General features: G+C 37.3%; 1 protein-coding gene across 1 annotated transcript; it reads right to left on the bottom strand.

The window, feature by feature from the left end:
* Positions 1 to 5,858: 5,858 nt before the first annotated feature.
* Positions 5,859 to 8,707, bottom strand: LOC107794577 (heterogeneous nuclear ribonucleoprotein 1-like). The gene is given in 6 exon segments (NM_001325587.1): positions 5,859 to 6,418; positions 6,675 to 6,844; positions 6,969 to 7,068; positions 7,950 to 8,113; positions 8,451 to 8,491; positions 8,595 to 8,707. Coding segments are annotated over 6 exon segments (1,041 nt in total). The 5' UTR covers positions 8,639 to 8,707; the 3' UTR covers positions 5,859 to 5,896.
* Positions 8,708 to 20,716: the final 12,009 nt, after the last annotated feature.

The raw sequence follows: 20,716 nt of genomic DNA on the forward strand, positions 1-20,716 counted from the left end.
TTCAATGGTTCAATCATGGGGGAAAAGAGCTATAGTGGCCATCAAATTAGAAATCAATATGGGAGATATGCATTCGAGCGCATGGATGCACGTGATCGATGCAAAGACCTCATATAATATCTTGTTAGGAAGGTCATAGATACACGAGAACAAATTCATTCACCTACCATCAATGTTTGAAGTACTGTGAAGATAGGGTTGAAAAAAGATAGTTGCTGATGATAAGCCCTTTACCGAGGCTGAATCATACTTTGTTGATGCAAAATTCTATTTAAAGAATTATGTCTGAAAGGAGGTTAAGGTTGATGACGTGACTCCGACCAAAAATGTTGCAAAGAAGGTTGATGTCACAACTGGCAAGGCAAAGGTTAAGGTTGAAAAGGATCAAGTGCTTTATGATATAAACAAGATGAATGAGGCATCTTCAAGTAAGAAAGTGACTTCTATTCTTCGCTATGTCCCAAAGAAAATGAAGGTTAAAGAACCATCTTCTGAACTACAAAGTAATGTGTTAGGAGGCTTGACCCTTCATGTCAAGCGAATTGATACAATTAAGTCATCCACAAAGTTGCTTAAAGAGTTTGTCAAATTATCAAACCAGAATTTGCTTCTAAATCTAGCACTTCATGTAAAGCGCACAGATGAGGGCTTTGACCCAAATGCCTACAAGTTGTTAGCAAAATCTGGATTTGATCCCAATGAACCATCCAAGTTGGGAAAGCTCTCACCTGAAGCTTCAAACTCTACTCAAAAGAGGATGATGGAGAAAGGGTACCCCCTAAAACAATCACGTGAAGGTTTGGATTACAAACAACCCCCGCTAATCCGTATCTCCATTAAAATGGCAAGTTGTAACTACATTACTCTTAAAGAAGTGTCTACGACGCTTAATGAGAAGCCTTCTGTGTTTGATCGACTTACAAAATCAAGGACCTCAGTATTTGATAGGTTGGGACCATTGAAGAAGGAACACACGTGTCATGGAAGTAATAGAAGGATCCAATCACATGTTTTCGCTAAATTTTGACATCAGATTGCCCGAGTCTAGTTCCTTCTAGAATAAGGCAAGAGACAAAACTTGTAGTTTCATGCGGAAAGGTCCTCAAAGCAAAGGCTTATACTATAGTCCATACTAAATAATATGAGGAAGATGAAGAAAGTGTGGGGTCATCATATCATATCATAATTAATGATGAACAATATCCTTCATCTCGTATGGAAGTCAAGGAAAAGTGGCTTGATATTCATTTATGCCATCACATATCTTTTAGTGATGGCGATCCTCAAGAGGATGAAGACGCTAAAGATACACCACCTGAGCTTGAAGAAGGGGTAAAGACAACAGTTGATGCACTAAAAGAAGTCAATCTCGGAGTTGTTGAAGATCCAAGGCCTATATATGTAAGTTCCTCTCTAACTGATGATTAAGAGAGCAAATATATTGAGCTACTTAAGGAGTTCAAAGACGTATTTGCTTGGAGTTACAAAGAGATGCCAGGTTTAGACCCTAAGGTGGTTGTTCATCATCTTGCTGTCAAACGAGGTGCTCATACCGTGAAGCAAACACAATGTCGCTTCAGACCCGAACTGGTTCCCTTGATTGAAACCGAAGTTAACAAGCTTATTGAGGCTAGTTCCATTCGTGAAGTTAAGTATCCTACATGGATTTCAAGTATCGTCCCTGTAAGAAAGAAGAATGGTCAAATTCAAGTTTGTGTTGACTTTAGGGACCTAAATAATGCTTGCCCAAAGGATGAATTTCCTCTTCCCATCCTGGAGCTCATGATCGATGTCACGACTGGATATGAGGCGATGTATTTCACGGATGGTTCATCTAGATATAATCAAATTCGCATGGTACCGAAGGATGTAGAACTTACTACTACAAGGTAATGCATTTTTGCTTGAAAAATGCCGGTGCTACATATCAACGTACCATGCAAAATATTTTTGATGACATGATTCATAAAAATATGAAGTGTTATGTTGACGACTTAGTAGTAAAGTCAAGGAAGAGAGATGGTCACTTATAGGATTTAAGGATGGTATTCGAACGACTTCGGAGATACCAACTCAAAATGAATCCGTTGAAGTGCGCCTTTGGAGTTACTTCTGGGAAATTCCTTGGTTTTATTGTTCGACATCGAGGTATTGAAATTGATCAAGCTAAGGTGGATGCTATCTTGAAAATGCCCGAGCCTAAGGATATTCATGAATTAAAAAGATTACAAGGTAAGTTGGCATATCTTAGAAGATTTATTTCGAATCTGGCTGAAAGATGCCAACCGTTTAGTCGCCTCATGAAGAAATGGTCCTTTTGAATGGGACCAAGCTTGCAGAAATGCTTTTGAAAGTATTAAGTCCTATCTGATGAATCCTCCAGTGCTGGCAGCCCTCATACCGGGAGCACTTTTGGTAATTGAAGAGATGATATGTAGAGATAGTCCCACCGGGCGTGCTAGAAATTTGTAACAACAAATGTTCACGTCGAGAAAAATAAATAATCAAGACTAGAAATTGTGTAACAAATGTAGTATTTGATTTTAATAAACAATGAGTGTTACAATCTCTATGGTATTCTTTTGATTCTTCAAGAATGTAAAGTATCTTAATGATCTTGACTTTGATTTGATTCAAAGGCTTGTAAAGCTTGGCCTTGAATCTCCTTCTTGAACTTGGATTTGAATTTGATCATGAACAAGTAATTTGCTCTCGAACGCCTTGGTATTTGATTTGCCTCCGTTCTTGATATTGAACTTGAACTTGTAGCTTGAGTGCTTGAACTTGTAGCTTGTAGAAAAATCTGCGGTGTTTGATCTACGAGCTCTCTACTTACTTTTTGTTATCACTTCTGGTGTAATTTAACTTTATGAAGACTTCTATTTATAGTTGTAGGGACTGTTGTGGCTCTTGCGATTTGATTGATGCGTTTGAACTGACCAATACCATCTAGACACTTGGCACAACTCTATTGGTTGTTGATTTAACTTAGTATGCCACCCTTTCTTGGCACATGGCATGATTTAATTGGCTCATTTATTTGGCTTGGATTGCCACATCACTTTGCACGTGGCTTGATTTTATTAGCTCATTCTTTTGACTTGGATTGCCACATCACTTGACACATGGCATGAGCCTGGGCTTTAAGATGGGCTAATAGTCATTTGGACCTTGGGCTAATGAAGTAGGCTTATCATTTAATTTGTAGTCCAATTAAATAGACTAGCACAATACATTTTGGACGTCTTAATCCAATTGTATTAATCACAATATTTATTTGGACTATCATTTTAAATTTAATATAGTTTAATTATTTTATGAATTTAAATATCATAAAATTTAAATGCTTACAACAAGAAAACCCTTGGACAATGTATTGGAAAATATTGGGAAGGAATTAGGATTCAGACGGAGAAAGAAAACCATAAATATTGGATTGTAGAAAGTGAAGAGGGGACAGAAAGGAGGGTGGGGGATGGAATTACAGTTATTTATAATATAGACAATAGCATTATTATGATTACCTTAAAAAGCACATGCTTTGCCGTTTAACATGAGGGGAGCTACAATTCAAAAAAAAACACAGTAGCTTCTACTTAAATTTTGTATTTATATTAAAAATTTCATTAAATATGTATAGATATTTAATTGTGAATTCACCAACTAAAATAAATTAAAAATTTAATGACATTCAGTGTCCATGCACTTTAAATCCTAGCTCCGTCTCTACCGTTTAAATGTTGGTATTTGATGTAATAGAGAGTTTGAGATGTTAACTTGACTTATAATGATAGCAAAAAAGTACTAAAACAATAATTAAAAGTTTGCCTGATAGAGAAAACGCCGTATCAAAATAATAAAATCTGAATAACTGAAAGTTTGAAAATTATGGCAGAGCGAATGAAATACCTTATTACTCGCCATGTTAGTTAAACAATGACACTAATTCAGATTTGTCCCTTCGGGACATTCGATAAAATTAAAACGATATAGAGAAGATTTGAATGACACACCCAAATCGAGAAATGGCCCAGTTCACATTTGAATCTAATTGCTTTTCTTTTTCCTTTTCGAGGTGATTTTGGAAGCATCTTCTAACATCTCATAATTGTGCTTTGGCCTAGGTTTAGCTTTGGTGAAATTTTTTCGCTTCAGCTAAATAGAGCTGTGTTGGTTTAGTTTTTCTTAACCAAATGACCAAATACAATATTTAGTTTACGTTGATTAATTCATATTAACACCCCAAATCTGACTTACCACGTTCATTTAACACCCCATACACATTACACATGCTCATATAACCCATATACTTCAAGTTGCAAGCTCAACACAAATAGTAGCCTTGTATCTTCTAATAAAAATATAGCACGTTTATCTGGTTATTCACATTGTGGAGGAGGCACTAAGTTCAACGTGCGTACAAGCTGATAGCAGATTAACAGGATAAAATACGTGGATCTCGTATGGCAATTTTGATATTAACTTGACCCGTATTAGTACAAGTTTTCCTTTATTATATATGCTCAACAGGGCTAACACAGTAATGAGATCATTATATAAACGGTATAACTCAATAGCATCTAAATCAAACAACAAAGGTCTTAACTCAATAGCATTCATTAACCACATACTTCAGAAATTGGAGGGTGGAGGGAACTTCTATTGTTTTCAAGCCCGAAACTAAGCTTTTGAAAAATCCTACGGTAAGACAATCCAACGAGAGACCACAAGGAACATCAATAAAAGAAAGAAGAATGAGCTAAAAAAACTGTAGCGCAGTCAGGCCATCAAATGTCTCAAGTCTCTTCCAACTTTTCATTTACCTGGGGAAGAATGTGAAATGAAGAGAGCAGGGCACCCAAACAGAAACACAGGTTTCCATGGAAATAGCGTTCAAGGTTCATAGATGACAGACCATAGTTGTTAGTCAAAAGCTGTTCAATAAGATCATATTTGCAATCCACCAAACTAAAACAAGAGATAACATTCGGAGATGGCAAGCCATCACCATTTAAAAACTAAGATCTGCATTTCATATTGTACAGCTTACAAGTAAGAGAAGCTATCTTCAAAAAACTTAAGGCACCATAATTTTGCATGCAAATCGATCTAAAACTAGAAAGTTATAAGAGCTTAGGGGGGAGGAGGAGGGGGACAATTCACCTTCAAGCCTTCAAATGAAGTATTTTGTTAACAACACTATTCAGATGTTGGCCAAGAGATCCTGCTAGGCACACTACCTCAAACAGTTAACTGGGCAGATGCATGTAAACTTGAAATACATGCCCAGATAGCCAAACCAAGTCAACTATAATTAGTTGAAGATAAATTCTAGGCAGAGCACCACAGAACTCTAGGAAGCCAAAAAGCTCAGGATTTATAAGATAACTTGAATAGATACCAGATTAATTCTAGGCAGCAAGCACTAGATCTCTAGGTTGCCAAAAATAGATGCCTAAGTGAATTACCAAGCCAAGTTAGCTGTAAGTGGTTGACGGAAGAATAGTTCTAGGCTACAAGCACCATATAGATCTATAGGAAGTCAAAAAGCTTCTACCTTGTCAAGACCAGAAAGATGAACTCACTAAATAAAGATACGAGCCTGAGTAACAAACATCTAAAGAAACCAAACTTACAAAAGATACATAAAAGAACACCAAAAGAGAAGGTTCTAGCTAATTCATAGTTCATAAAGGAGAAAATGTCTAAACTAAGACAAATCATGAGATTTTAACTATGGGTCTCAGGTCCCACAATAGTAAGCAGGAACAAACTAGGGTTCTCCCAATCTTCTAGACGTTGTCTGCTTGCTAGCGCTCCCATATCTACTCAACTCTGAGCCAAAGATGCATTACCAAGAGCCTGAATGCAACCCCTAGGAAATGCTTAAGATAATCTACCTGGCATAGGGATGGTAACGGCCGCTGCCACTATAGCCTGCCCTACTTCCGTATAAACCTCCTGGTCCACCATAACCAGCGCCAGGGCCAGAATCATAACCAGCACCCGAGCCAGCCCCACCATAACCCCCATAACTAGCTCCACGGCCATATGCCATTAGTCCACTGCCACCATATCCACCAGCACCTCCACCAAACCCACCAGCATAAGAGCCATAGCGACTAGAATAGCCGAGTGAGGGATCTCCACGGTAACCACCAAATTCACCACCGCCAAAGTCTCCATATCTACCACCATATTCACCACCACCATATCCATAGTCACCAAACCTACCACCCATACCTCCAGAAGACCTATAAGAAGCAGGGCCAAAACCGCCACTGCCAAAACTGCTGTATGAATTGCCAAAGCCTCCGTAACTATCACTGTATCCACGTCCCCTAGACTCACTACCATAGCCATGACCAGATGATGCTGGGTTTGAGGGTTTCTTAGGTTCTGCCTTCTTGATCTCAACCTACAATAAAGAAGCAAGTTAACCTAGAAAATCACCTATGCAGTAGCCTGACACAGCTAAGCCCTGAAATATACACACTAAATGAATCCTACAAACTTTAAACTAACACACATGAGAGACATGGTGTGAAAATCTGAAGAAATAATACTGAAATTTGCAGCATAAAACCAAAGAGAAATCTTGGCCATTCACTATTTGAAAGATAGTTACATCCCAGTACATCTGACATCTTGGACAACCATTGGACAAAACTCACCTGGGTACCCAGCATATCAATCATATTTCCCTCGGACAGCACATTATCAACTACTAGCTCATTGTCGAACACAATAAATCCAAACCCTCGAGACCGCTTAGACACATGGTCCCTTATGATCTCACAATCAACCACCTTCCCATACTTGGAGAAGAAGCCCTTGAATTCGTCTAACCACGAAGAGAAAAAAGAACAATTAAATACTTGAGAAAACTGAAAAATTCAGCACAACTGTATGATAAAGCACATGGAGTTTAAAACAATTAATAAAAAGAAAGCGAAGCCATTTGTCACCTTCATTCATAGAAGTAGGAATGCCACCAACAAAAATCTTCTTGGTCTTGAAGTCCTTCGATTCAGCAGATCCTTTCGGAATGGTTCTTTTAATCTCAACCTTACCAAGAGTAATATCGTAAGTCTCAAAGCCAAAATGCTTTCCACCATGCATCACGTTTATACTAAAAACAATGCTTCGAGAATATGGTTTCTACTAGAAATTCTTACAATACCATGAATACTATGACCTTTAGTTACAAATATATAACGCCCACCAAGCAAAAAACTATGTGTGGAGAACATGGTTTCTACTAGAAGTCTCACAACATCAGGAATACTATGAACTTCGGTTACAAATATACAATACCAACCAAGCTCATAATCTCAAAAAGAATTCATGACTTGCTATTATGCTATAAACAGATGGTTTGTTAGGAACGAACACAAAAAGGAGAACTTCTCATGACATTCACAAATAAAAATTGTAGTTGTCCTTTCTTTCCAACCCTATTTGACAATAATCAAACACACAGCATTATATATAACATCCAAAGAAAAAAAGGGCCGCTTAGGAAACATGGTCTCTAGTAAAATTTTATGACTTGTTATGCTATAAATCAAAGGTTTGTTATAAACGAACATAAAACAGACATTCGCATGATAATCATATACTAAAAATTCTAGTTGTCCTTTCTCTCCAATCACATTTGATTGTAATGAAACACCAAGCAACAATAACGACTGTGCTCAATCCCAAACAAGCTAGGGTCGGTTATATGAATCCTTATTGCCCATGTTTATCCATTTAAGGTTAAAGACATGTCATCATCACACCAAATAAAAATAGAAGTGAAGAATAAGGCATATTAAAAGTTATATAAATCTATGATAAGGTAAAAAGACTCCTAGAAAAGCAATAGGGAAGGATTATACATACACATGCCACTTATTGAGAAGGATTTATAGATGAAATCGAAAAAGGGAAGCTAAACCACTCACTTGTTTGTCATTGATTATATGGGTTTCAGCAATAACAGTGTCAACGACAGTGGGATCAGAGTAAGTGATGAACCCAAAACCTCTAGGTCTACCAGTATGTCTGTCCTTCATAATCACCGAGTCTATTATCTCCCCATACTTCTCAAAGTACTTCACAAATTGTTCTACAAAACCCCAAATTAAATCATCCCAAAATTAGAGATAAACCGTTAGAAACTTAGAAAATTATCCCTACCATCAAGAAACAGTAAAATTAAGGTAAACGTTTAAGAATTTAGGTTATATACACCATCAATGTAAACAAATTTTACACCATCAAATCACCTTTACCTGTTGTAGCAAGTAACAAGTCTTATTTTCATATTACTACTAATCCCAGGAGGCTCACTTGTAATATTCTTGACAGTTACAGTGTATATTAACTAAAATACACAAACCTCAGCTCATCCCTAATAACGAATTAAAATAAAATTACAAATATGTAGCAGATGAAAAACTAACCTAATGTCGTCTCTTTCGCTAGACCTCCAATAAAGATTTTTCTGTTTACATAACAACAAAAAACCCTAATTAATACAATTCATATGGAAAATTAACTTTTTCAAGAGCAGCAAAACCCTAAATAAATAGATATGGAGAGAATACCCGGGGCTAGCTCCATCGCCGAAGTCGTTCTTTCGTGAACCCATTGTTGTTAAAAGATTTTGGTTTTGTTAAGCAATTAGATCTCAGAGAAAGTTGGAGACAGAGCTAGGGTTTGTGAATGAGTTGGTCGAAACACAAACCACAAGGAGAGAGAGAATGGATTTTGTGGTGGTTTTATATATAGACAGAAGTGCGGATAGTCTACGCTTTCCTCTTTGGGCAAAGTACAAAAGGTTTCCAAGTCGGTTTTGAAAATGTGTGGGCCTGATTGCTTGGTCCTAAAGTTTTATGTGGGCTTTAGATTAAAAGTCGGGTGAAGTGCAGCAATAGCCACTTTTAAGCCCGTTATTTAAAATAAATACACAATTTACAATATATTTAAAGATTAGCCAATTCACCCAAATTTTAGGACTATGTATCCTGAATTTGGAAATTGAGGATAATTTTTGATATGCTAATTTGAAATTCAAGACACTTTCATGACTAAGTGTCTTGAATTTCTGAACTACCAATTTAAAATTTAGGACATAAAATTCGAACTTCAGGACACAATTTTTGAACTTTAGGATACGATATCCTGAAATTTAAATTTTGAGGTTTAAACTCTAGGACGCCGTATCCTGAAGTTTGAGCAAAATTGGCTAATCTTTAAATACATTGTAAATTATGAATATATTTTAAACAACATGCTTAAAAGTGGCTACCTGGTGTCATTTAAAAGTCGGTGTAAAAATTTAGGCAAATATCACTTTTAGCCCACATCAAAAATTATTTCTATTTAGTAGCCAAAAAATATATAAATTATATATATATATATATATATATATATATATATATATATATATATATATTATTTTGAGAGCCGCTATACAATATCATTTTTCCTAAAAAATTCACGGGGCGCCCTACTTGGTTGCCTCATTTAAGTTGTATCCACTTCTAATAAAAAGTTAAACTAGTACCCAAAATATAGACAACTTTAGATTTTTTCCTCCTTTTTTTCTTCTTCTTAGTTGTTGTAAAAACAAAGGTGACGATGGATTTATATGGTATTTGTAAACAAGTTTTAAGGTGATATATGGATTTATAGTAGTGAGCTGTTGTGACACTCATCTCTTTGCTACTGCTTAGGGTTTCTTGTTCTTTCTCTTAGTTACAAAATGAGTTTGTTAGGATTTGTTTTTATGATATATAAAAGTTATGTTTCAATTTGAGCTCATTTGCACAATTTGTACATCAGACTGAAAAGTCTTGAGTGGATGAAAAAATTAGTTGTACTTCAGATCAATTAAATCTTAAGTGCAAATTTGCATTAGAAAAAAAAATTAAGGGTACGCAAAAGTTAGTCACACTTCAAACAAAAATAGTCTTACGTACATTTTAAGTTTACAGTTGCAGATACAAATATTTTTAACTTCATACCCGCTAAATCTGAGCTACTCATGATTTGGTACGTGAACTTTGAATGGAGCAAATTTTATAGTTACTAGTTTTAAGGTACGCGCTTTGCGCGTGTACCTATATCAATAAATATATAAATTTTAAAAATTACGTAAATACTAGTAAATAATATATTTGAGTTATTGAACAAATATCAAAGAAAAAAATGTGAGTTCCTAAAAATTAATAAATATTAATCTCACTAAGTTAGCTCATTAATTAAATAAATCCTACTTTACAGAAGTCTTTATATATCTTATTATGATTTATGACATGTGGAATACATATCTTATGAAAATTATTGTTATTTTTTTTTACCAAATACTTACCATAATTATTCAAAGATAATAAAACAAATTGAAGAATTTGAACCTTTTGGTATTTTAGAAATTTGTGAGTGAAGAGATAAAACTATAGCTCCTAGAAAAATATTGATAAATAAAAATATAAACTCTTATATAACTAATATTAAATTACAAAAACTAATACGATATTAAAAAATACAGGGAGTTATCATTTATTGGAATGAATATAAAAAGAAAGAAAAATGATAATGACAACTTCTTTTGAATATATTTTGTCTTATGTTACATCCTTATTATTTCAACTTAGCATTTTTAGCAATTTAACTCTTAATACTATATGATAATAAATTTTGCTCTATTTTCTTATTCCGTTCACGGCAAATGCTCTTCTTGTGTAAAAATTTTAATGTACCTTAAGAGTTTTATCAACTTGGCAAATAATTTTACTTATATAATGATTTTGAAACAAAATTGAATTGATATTTTTTGCTGATTTATTAATTCAAAGACTTAATTATTTATTGAGATTTTATGCTTTTATGATAGTGTAGAATATACATATTATTTTCAAACTTTTCTCCTGTTCAAATAATATATTATTCTCTTTATCGGTTTGTGTAATATTTAAAAGTTATATTTAATTAGGTACAAAACTTCTTACTTTTAGTAGTAACAATATATAGAAACACCTTGTTAGAATTATAGGTTCCCTAATAAGAAGAACGAATGTGAGCATATTCATGTGGAAACTGCCGTGAGGATATATAAGGAAAAGACACGTAATACTCTTACTTCTCCTAAATAATATCTATTTCAAATTCCTTAATATTAGTATTTCTTACTTAATTCAAATAAGAAAAAATTTAATAATAAAAAATTTAGTTGATTTTAAAGTTCTAAATATTAGAAAAATAACTAAATTATGATTTTGTCTAATGAAAGTTTATTTGTTAAAGAGTAAAAAAGGCGAACGACATTTCGCTAAGGGCCCTAGTACTTTTAATATAGAATAAATATATATATAGGTATAGATATAGATATATAGATTATATAAATATTATTAAATACATAATATATTTGAGTTATGAAATAAAAATTAAATTAAAAATATAAATTCATGAAAGTGTCAAATAATGAAGAATTTATTGCACAAAATTTAATTGATTTAAAATCCTAAATACATATTAGGGGAAACTCTGCCATTCTTCTCGAGAATGCACAAATAATATAAATAATCAATTTGCAACTAAACCGTGCGAATAACAAATAAAATAGTCTTTGTTTATTTAAATAAAAATATAAAAAAGAATACAAGGAAGACTCAAAGTCCTAAAATCTTACAAAAAAACAAATAACAAAAATAATTGTGAGTGATGCAAGTAGCCAACCGTGAAGGTTAAAAAAAGAAAAAAGAAACAATCGTGAAGTGGATAATCAATTTGCAAAATAATTTCATAAACTAAATTGTAAAAGTTGTTTTAAAGTCCTAATATTATGAAAAATTAATATAGAAGGAATTATAGTTATTCTTGTATAGTCAAATAAGGAAACAATTTATGTATAAAGTCCTAAATATCACATTTTTCTATGTAACTCAAATAAGGAAATAATTAATTTGTTATTTTTAAATATTAGAAAAATAATTAAATGACTATTCCTAAATGTTCGAAAAATAATTAAAATATAATTTTGTCTAATGTGAAATCTATTTCTAAAGGATAAAAAAGGCGAACAGTATTTCGCTAAGGGTTTTTGTGCTTTTAATATAATATATAGGTAGAATAGTTTTACAGACACCTATACTCATACCGTTTTGACATCTCGATCCCTCTACTTTACGAAATTTCATCTAAGTACTTGTATTTGTTCAAACATAGTGTAGACAATAAACTGTGTCGAAAAAATAAAATCAAGACCGAAAATATTGCATAAATGGTAGTATTTGATTTCAAATAGTATAAGTGTACAATCTCTATGGATCCTCTCATTCTACTTTTTCAATATAAATTCAAGAGCTTTTGAGATTGAACTTGAGTTTGAATTTATTGCCACGAACTATGATCTTGAATTCAGCTAGCACGAACTTTAATTTGAACTCGTACTCCTTGAATCTTGATTTGTTCTTTGTTCTTGAGCTTGGACTTGATTTCTTGGACTTGAACTTGATTGCTTGAGGCTTGAAACTTGTGGAGAAATTTGCAGTGTTTGATCCACGAGCTCTTTCTTGCTTCTTGCTATAACTTATGATCCTCTTTCTAAGTTATGAAGACCCATATTTATAGTTGTAGAAGGGAAGAGTTGTGATGAGAACAAACTCTTTTCGACCAATCAGATTGAAGCGTGACAAGGTCACATTTGATTGGCCAGAACATTTCACTTGCACAGGTTGTAACGACCCAACCAGTCATTTTGACTGTTAGAACCCCGTTCTCCTACATAAGACTCCCCATGTGTGCTTTTATTTATTTATGACTTGCGGGGATGGTTGGTTCGGGACTTGAAAGTGTTCAGGTTGAAATCGGAACACTTGGTTCCTTAAGTTGGCCTTAAAGTACTAAGTTTGACTTCGGTCAATATTTTAAAAAAATTACCCTGGAATCGGGATTTGACGGTTCCAATAGCTCCATATGGTAATTTTGGATTTAGGAGCGTGTTCAGAATTTTATTTGGAAGTCCGTAGTTAAATTAGGCTTGAAATGGCTAAAACAAGAATTTAAGTTTGAAAGTTTGACCGGGGAGTTGACTTTTTGATATCGAGATCGGAATCCAGTTTCGAAAATTTTTATAGCTCCGTTATGTCATTTATGACTTGTGTGCAAAATTTGAGGTCAACTGGACTTGATTTGATAGGTTTCGGTACCGAATGTAGAATTTGGAAATCTTAAGTTTCATTAAGCTTGAATTGGAGGATGATTCGTGGTTTTAGCGTTGTTTGGTGTGATTTGAGGGTTTGACTAAGTTCATATGATGTTTTGGGACTTGTTGGTATATTTGGTTGAGGTCCTGAGGGGCTCGGGTGAGTTTTGGACGGCTAACGGATCATTTTTTTTTTTTGGAGATTGCTAATAGCTGCTAGAATTTTCCTCTGATTTCCTTATACGTGATTGCGTAAGTCCGTCTGCGATCGCGTAGGGTAATTTGGGCAGCTGGAAATTTATTCTATGTGATCGCATGGGCAAGTCCGCGATTGCGTAGGTTGGGCCAGTCTGTGCATCGCGATCGCGTGGCATTGTTTGCGATCGCGTAGGGAAAACTGGAGAGGAAGTTGGGCCACGCGTTTGCTCTATGCGATCGCGCGAAGAGAGATGCGATCGCATAGAGTTGGAACCTTGGAACTTCGCGATCGCGTGGCATTGTTTGCGATCCCGTAGGGTTATTTTCTGGGCAGTAAAATTTGTGCTACGCGATCGCGTGAGGAAGTTCACGATCGCGTAGAAGAAATCACTAGGCAGAGAGTTTAAGTTCTGAAAATGGGACTTCCATTTTTATCGATTTGGAGCTCGGATTTGGACGATTTTTGGGAGATTTTCAGAGAAAACAATGGGGTAAGTGTTCTTAACTCAATATTGGTTAAATTACCCGAATCCATCACTTTTTTTGTCATTTAATTGTTGAATTAAGTTGGAAAAGTTTGAAAACCCTCGTGGATAGAGTTGAGGATTTGAGTGCCGAATTGTTATCGGAATTTAGTAATTTTGGTATGGATAGACTCGTGGTTGAGTGGGCGTTCATATTTTGTAACTTTTATCGGATTCCAAGATGTGGGCCCCACAGACAATTTTTGAATTAATTTCGGATTTTTATTGAAAATGTAGTATTTTCTTATAGAATTGATTCCTATAATTTTTAGTGATTGTATCGAATTATTTTGGCTAGATTCGAGCCAGACAGAGTTGGATAATCGTGGAAAAGGCCTTCTAATGGATTAAATTGGAGCAAATTGAGGTAAGTCTCTTGTCCAATCTTGTGAGGAAAAATTATCCCCATAGGTAATTAAATTAATAATTGTTGCTAATTGTGGGGGCTACGTACGCACGAGGTGACGAGAGTCCGTGCGTAGCTACTATTAATGCTAAAGTCCGGGTAGTTTAGGATACAAAGCATGAATTACTTGTGTAAATTGTATTCTTTATTTAATTAATAATTGTATTATTTACTTAATTGTATATATATATTGTGAATTGTTAGGGAAGATATTAAAAGATGAAAATCTCATATGCTTAATTTTCTGTTTAAATTAATTAATTGTTAAAAAATATTGTTCATCCTCTCGAATTGATCTTATAATAAATATACTCTCCTTCCGGAGGTACATAAGAAAATGTCCTCCTTTCTTGTGGAGCGGGCCGAACGCCTCGGGAGGATAGATACATCTATGGATCGTGTCGCCCGTCCCTCGGCAGTGTACACGATACTCTTGATCGGGCCGTATGACCTCGACAGAAATCGTGCCTAATAATAATAATTATACGATACTTTGATAGTTTACTGCAACTTGTGAAGCTAATTGAAATTTGGAAATTATTGAAATTTAAAGAATTTATTTATCTCTGCTTGTTAAGGAAATTATTGTTATTCCTGTAAATGAGGCTAATTGATAAATTTGAAATTTATTGGAATTGAAGGAATTTAATTAATATATTGAGAATTGTTGCATATGAAGGAATTTAATTATTTCTCCTGGTTCAATAAAAATTATTGTTAACTCTGTGAATCATGTTGATAAAAATGTTTATGCTTTTATGTTACTTATTATTATTGACCCTTAGTGAGTGTCAAGGTCGACCATCTCGTCTCTACCTCTTCGAGATTAGGCTTGATACTTACCGGGTACACTTTGTTTACGTACTCATGCTGCACTTGCTGCACATTTTATTGTGCAGGTACATATATGTCTATCGGCTTTGTGGGCGTATGTCACGACCCAAACTAACCTCTGTCGTGATGGCGCCTATTGTGGAACTAGGCAAGCCGACTCATTTCCAAAACAAACCGATATTTTTATTTCAAAGAAAATTTCAAGGTTATTTAACATAAAACCTCCATTTAAAGAGTTCAAATCAAAGAAAAACAGAAGTGCGGAAAAGAAAAGCCTGACATCGGGGTGTCACTAGTCATGAGCATCTACTACAATCTGTCTAACAATATCAAGGCTAACTCAGCCTGGAAAATAGCTAAATACAACTAGAGGAAGATAAGAGGGAGAAGAACAGGGGCTGTGATCGCCAAACAGCTACCTTGCTATCTCCAAGAAAAATCTGTAACCAGAACACTCAATAACTGCTACCGTGTCCAGCTACACCTGAATCTGCACACAAGGTACAGGGAGTAACGTAAGTACGCCAACTCAGTAAGTAACAATAATAAATAAAGACTGAGCAGTAGTGACGAGCAGTAAAGCATATAACGTTCATATCATGAAATCTCAGTAAAGTACAACATGCTTTAAAAATAAGTGTTTGAATCGAGTCATCTCGTTTAAACCCGGTTCCAGTAAAAATCATTTAAAGATATTTTTCCAACAGTTTTTCAAACAAAGGCTCAATGCAAAGGTGAGCAAAAATGATGAAATCATAAACAGCCCCTCGGGCAAAACATCACTCATAAACAGCCCCTCGGGCAAACCTCACAGTCACTCGTGCCACTCGGGCATACCGCACAATCACTCTTGCCACTCGGGCATATCTTACAATCACTCATGCCTCCTAGTCACTCAGCACTCGGCACTCGCACTCAGTAGGTACCTGCGCTCACTAGGGGTGTGTACAGACTCCGGAGGGGCTCCTTCAGCCCAAGCGCTATAATCTGCACGGACAACTCACGTGCTGCACGGACAACTCACGAGCCAAAATAATAAAGTATGCTGCAGGCGGGTAGCCCCGATCCACACTCATCCTCACAAATCAGGCCTTCGGCCTCACTCAGTCATAAACCTCTCAAGTCACTCGGGCATCTCAGTAAAATAGGGCATTCGGCCCAAAACATTTATATTCATCAAAATAGAGTCATAAAACTGAGTTATGCAGTAAACAAGTATAAACATGACTGAGTATAGATTTTCAATCGAAAACAATGAGAGGATGGTAAGAAACAGCCCCTAAGGGTCCAAACAGCATTGGCACAAGGCCCAAACATGGCATTCAACCCAATTTACAGAAATTCTTTCTAAAACATATAACTATCAAATAGTTTCAACAAAGTATGCAACTTTACAGTTACTACGGGACGGACCAAGTCACAAATCCCCAATAGTGCACGCCCACATGCCCGTCCCCTAGCATGTGCGTCACTTCAAAATAGTAGAATGATACTAAATCCGGGGTTTTATACCCTTAGGACTAGATTTATAATCGTTACTTACCTCAAACCGCGAAATTCTTATTCTGCAATGTCCTTTCCTCGTGAATTGGTCTCCAAACGTCTCGAATCTGGTCATAAATAATTCGTTCCAGTCAATAAAATTCATTGAAATTAATTCCACAAGACAATAATGATTTTCCATAAATATCCGAAAATTAGCTCAAAAATCGCCCGTGGGGCCCACGTCTCGGAACTCGACAAAAGTTATATTACAAAAATCCGACCCCAACTCGACCCTCAAATCTTCAATTTAAACCAAGAGGGTTTTCAAATTTTCCCAACTCAATTCACCAATTAAATGATAAAAACAACCATGGATTCGGGTAATTTAACCAATATTGAGTTAAGAATACTTACCCCGTTGTTTTCTCTGAAAATCACCCAAAATCGCCTCAATTCCGAGCTCCAAATCGCCAAAAACTGTTTTCAGAACTTAAACTCACTGCCCAAATTTTTCTTCTTCTTTGAGAACGCGGTCAGTGCCTCGCGTTCGTGAAGCACAAAATAACTCCCGTCCAAATTCCTCCTTCGCGAACGCGACATCACCCTCGCGTTTGCGAAGCACAAAATGCCTCTGCCTCAATGCCTTCTATGTGAATGCGTTCAACCCATCGCGAACGCGATGCTTCGTTTCCCCCTCACTACGCGAACGCGACACCCCCCCTACGCGAACGCGTAGACCAATTGCCTGGGGTCTTCGGCTGCTTCCTCTCTTCTTCGCGAATGCGTAACACCTCTCGCGTTCGCGATGCACACCCAGTCCACCCTTTGCGAATGCATGCTTCTCTTCGCGAACGCGAAGAGAAAATATTGCCATCCTCCCAGTTCCTCTTCACGAACGCGAGGCTCCACTCGCGAACGCGATGAAGGAAACCAGATGGTGCATCAGAAAAATTCCAGCAGAGTTCTAAGTCCAAAATCTAACCCGTTAACCATCCGAAACTCACCCGAGCCCCTTGGGACCTCAACCAAATATACCAACAAGTCCTAAAACATCATACGGACTTAGTCGAACCCTCAAATCACCTCAAACAACGCTAAAACCATGAATTACACCCCAATTCAAGCTTAATGAACTTTAAAATTTCTAATTTCTACAAACGACTCCGGAACCTATCAAATCACGTCCGATTGACCTCAAATTTTGCACACAAGTCATAAATGACATAACAGAGGTATTCCAATTTTCAGAATCGGATTCTGACCCCGATATCAAAAAGTTAACTCCCCGGTCAAACTTCTCAAAAATTAAACTTTCGGCATTTCAAGCCTAATTCCTCTACGGACTTCCAAATAATATTTCGGACACGCTCCTAAATCCAAAATCACCATACGGAGCTATTGGAATCATCAAATTTCAAATCCGAGATCGTTTACACATAGGTCAACATCCGGTTGACTTTTCCAACTTAAGTTCTACTTAAGAGACTAAGTGTCTCAATTCACTCTGAAACCACTCCGGTCCCGAACCAACTAACCTGATATAACATAATACAGCTGAATAACACAAAAGAAGTAGAAATGCGGAAAACGGGGCTATAACTCCTGAAACGATCGGCCGGGTCATTACATCCTCCCCCTCTTAAATATCCGTTCGTCCTCGAACGGGTCTAGAAACATACCTGGAGTCTCGAATATGCATGGATATCTGCTCTGTATCTCCCGCTCGGTCTCCAGGTGGCCTCCTCCATAGGCTGACCTCTCCATTGCACCTTCACTGAAGCTATATCCTTTGACCTCAACCTTCGAACCTGCCGATCCAAAATAGCCACCGGCTCCACATCATAAGTCATATCACCCTCCAATTGAACCGTGCTGAAATCCAAAACATGGGACGGATCTCCAATATACTTACGGAGCATGGAAACATGAAACACTGGATGCACACTCGACAAGCTGGGTGGCAAGGCAAGCTTGTAAGCCACCTCCCCTATTCTCTGAAGCACCTCAAAAGGCCCAATGAATCGGGGGCTCAACTTGCCCCTCTTCCCAAACCTCATAACACCCTTCATGGGTGATACCTTCAGCAAAACCTTCTCCCCAACCATAAAAGACACATCACAGACCTTCCTATCCGCGTAGCTCTTCTGCCTAGATTGCGCCGTGCGAAGCTACTCCTGAATCAATTTCACCTTATCTAATGCGTCCTGGACCAAATCTGTACCTAAGAGCCTAATCTCACCCGGCTCAAACCATCCAACCGGAGATCTACACCTCCTCCCATATAAAGCCTCGTACGGAGCCATCTGAATACTCGATTGATAACTGTTGTTATATGCAAACTCTGCGAGTGGCAGAAACTGGTCCCATGAACCCCCAAAGTCAATGACACAAGCACGCAACATGTCCTCAAATATCTGAATAGTGTGCTCGGACTGCCCGTCCGTCTGAGGGTGAAAAGTTATGCTCAACTCAACTTGATTACCCAACTCTCGTTGCATGACCCTCCAAAACTGCGATGTGAACTGAGTACCCCTATCTGAAATGATGGAAACTGGGACACCATGCAGGCGAATGATCTCTCGGATGTAAATCTCAGCCAAACGCTTTGAAGAGTAAGTAGTACCAACTGGAATGAAGTGCGTGGACTTGGTCAGCCGATCCACAATAACCCAAATAGCGTCGAACTTCTTCGAAGTCCATTGGAGCCCAACTACAAAGTCCATAATGATCCGCTCCCACTTCCACTCTGGGATCTCTAATCTCAGAAGGAAGCCACCCGGTCTCTGATGCTTATACTTAACCTGCTGACAGTTTAGACACCGAGCCACAAACCCAACTATATCCTTCTTCATCCGCCTCCACCAATAGTGTTGCCTCAAATCCTGGTACATCTTCGCGGCACCCAGATGGATGGAATACCGCGAGCTGTGGGCCTTCTCAAGAATCAACTCTCGAAGCCCATCTACATTAGGCACACATATCCGGCCCCTGCATTCTCAGCACGCCATCATTACCAATAGTCACATCCCTAGCATCACCTCTCTGAACCCTATCCTGAAGAACGAGCAAGTGGGGGTCATCATACTGAAGCTCCCTTATACGGTCATAAAGAGAAGACTTGGAGACCACACAAGCCAATACCCGACTAGGCTCCGAAATATCCAATCTGACAAGCTGGCCCGCTAAGGCCTGAACATCCAATGCCAATGGTCTCTCTGCTACTGGAAGATATGCTAAACTCCCCAAACTCTCTGCCCGACAATGGCTGCTAACTCAAGATCATGGACATGATAGTTCTTCTCATGGGTCTTCAACTGGCACGAGACATAGGCAATCACCTTACCCTCCAGCATCAAAACACAACCAATGCCTAACCTCAAGGCATCACAATACACGGTGTAAGAACCTGAAGCTGATGGCAGAACAACACTAGAGCTGTGGTCAAAGCAGTCTTGAGCTTCTGAAAGCTCTCCTCACACTCATCCGACCACCTGAATGGAGCACCCTTTTGGGTCAATTTGGTCAAGGGCGATGCAATAGATGAAAATCCCTCTACAAAGCGACGGTAGTAACCCACCAAACCAAGAAACCTCCTAATATCCGTGGATGAGGATGGTCTGGGCCAACTCTGTACCGCCTCTATCTTCTTCGGATCCACCTGAATGTCTTCACTGGACACCACGTGCCCCAAGAATGCTACTGAACTGAGCCAAAACTCACATTTGGAGAACTTTGCATAAAGCTTCTCCTCCCTCAATCTCTACAATACAACCCTCAAATGTTGAGCGTGCTCCTCCTGGCTACGAGAGTACACCAGGATGTCGTCAATGAATACAACGACGAATGAGTCCAAATAGGGCTGGAATACACTGTTCATCAAATGCATGAACGCTGCTGGGGCATTGGTCAGCCCAAAAGACATCACCAAGAACTCATAATGGCCATATCGGGTCCTGAAAGCTCTTTTAAGAATATCTGAATCCCGAATCTTCAGCTGGTGATAACCGGACCTCAAATCAATCTTGGAGAATACCCTCGCTCCTTGAAGTTGGTCAAATAAATCATCAATGCGAG

Source organism: Nicotiana tabacum, chromosome 21, assembly GCF_000715075.1.
Source record: "Nicotiana tabacum cultivar K326 chromosome 21, ASM71507v2, whole genome shotgun sequence".
NCBI classification, from domain to species: Eukaryota; Viridiplantae; Streptophyta; class Magnoliopsida; order Solanales; family Solanaceae; genus Nicotiana; species Nicotiana tabacum.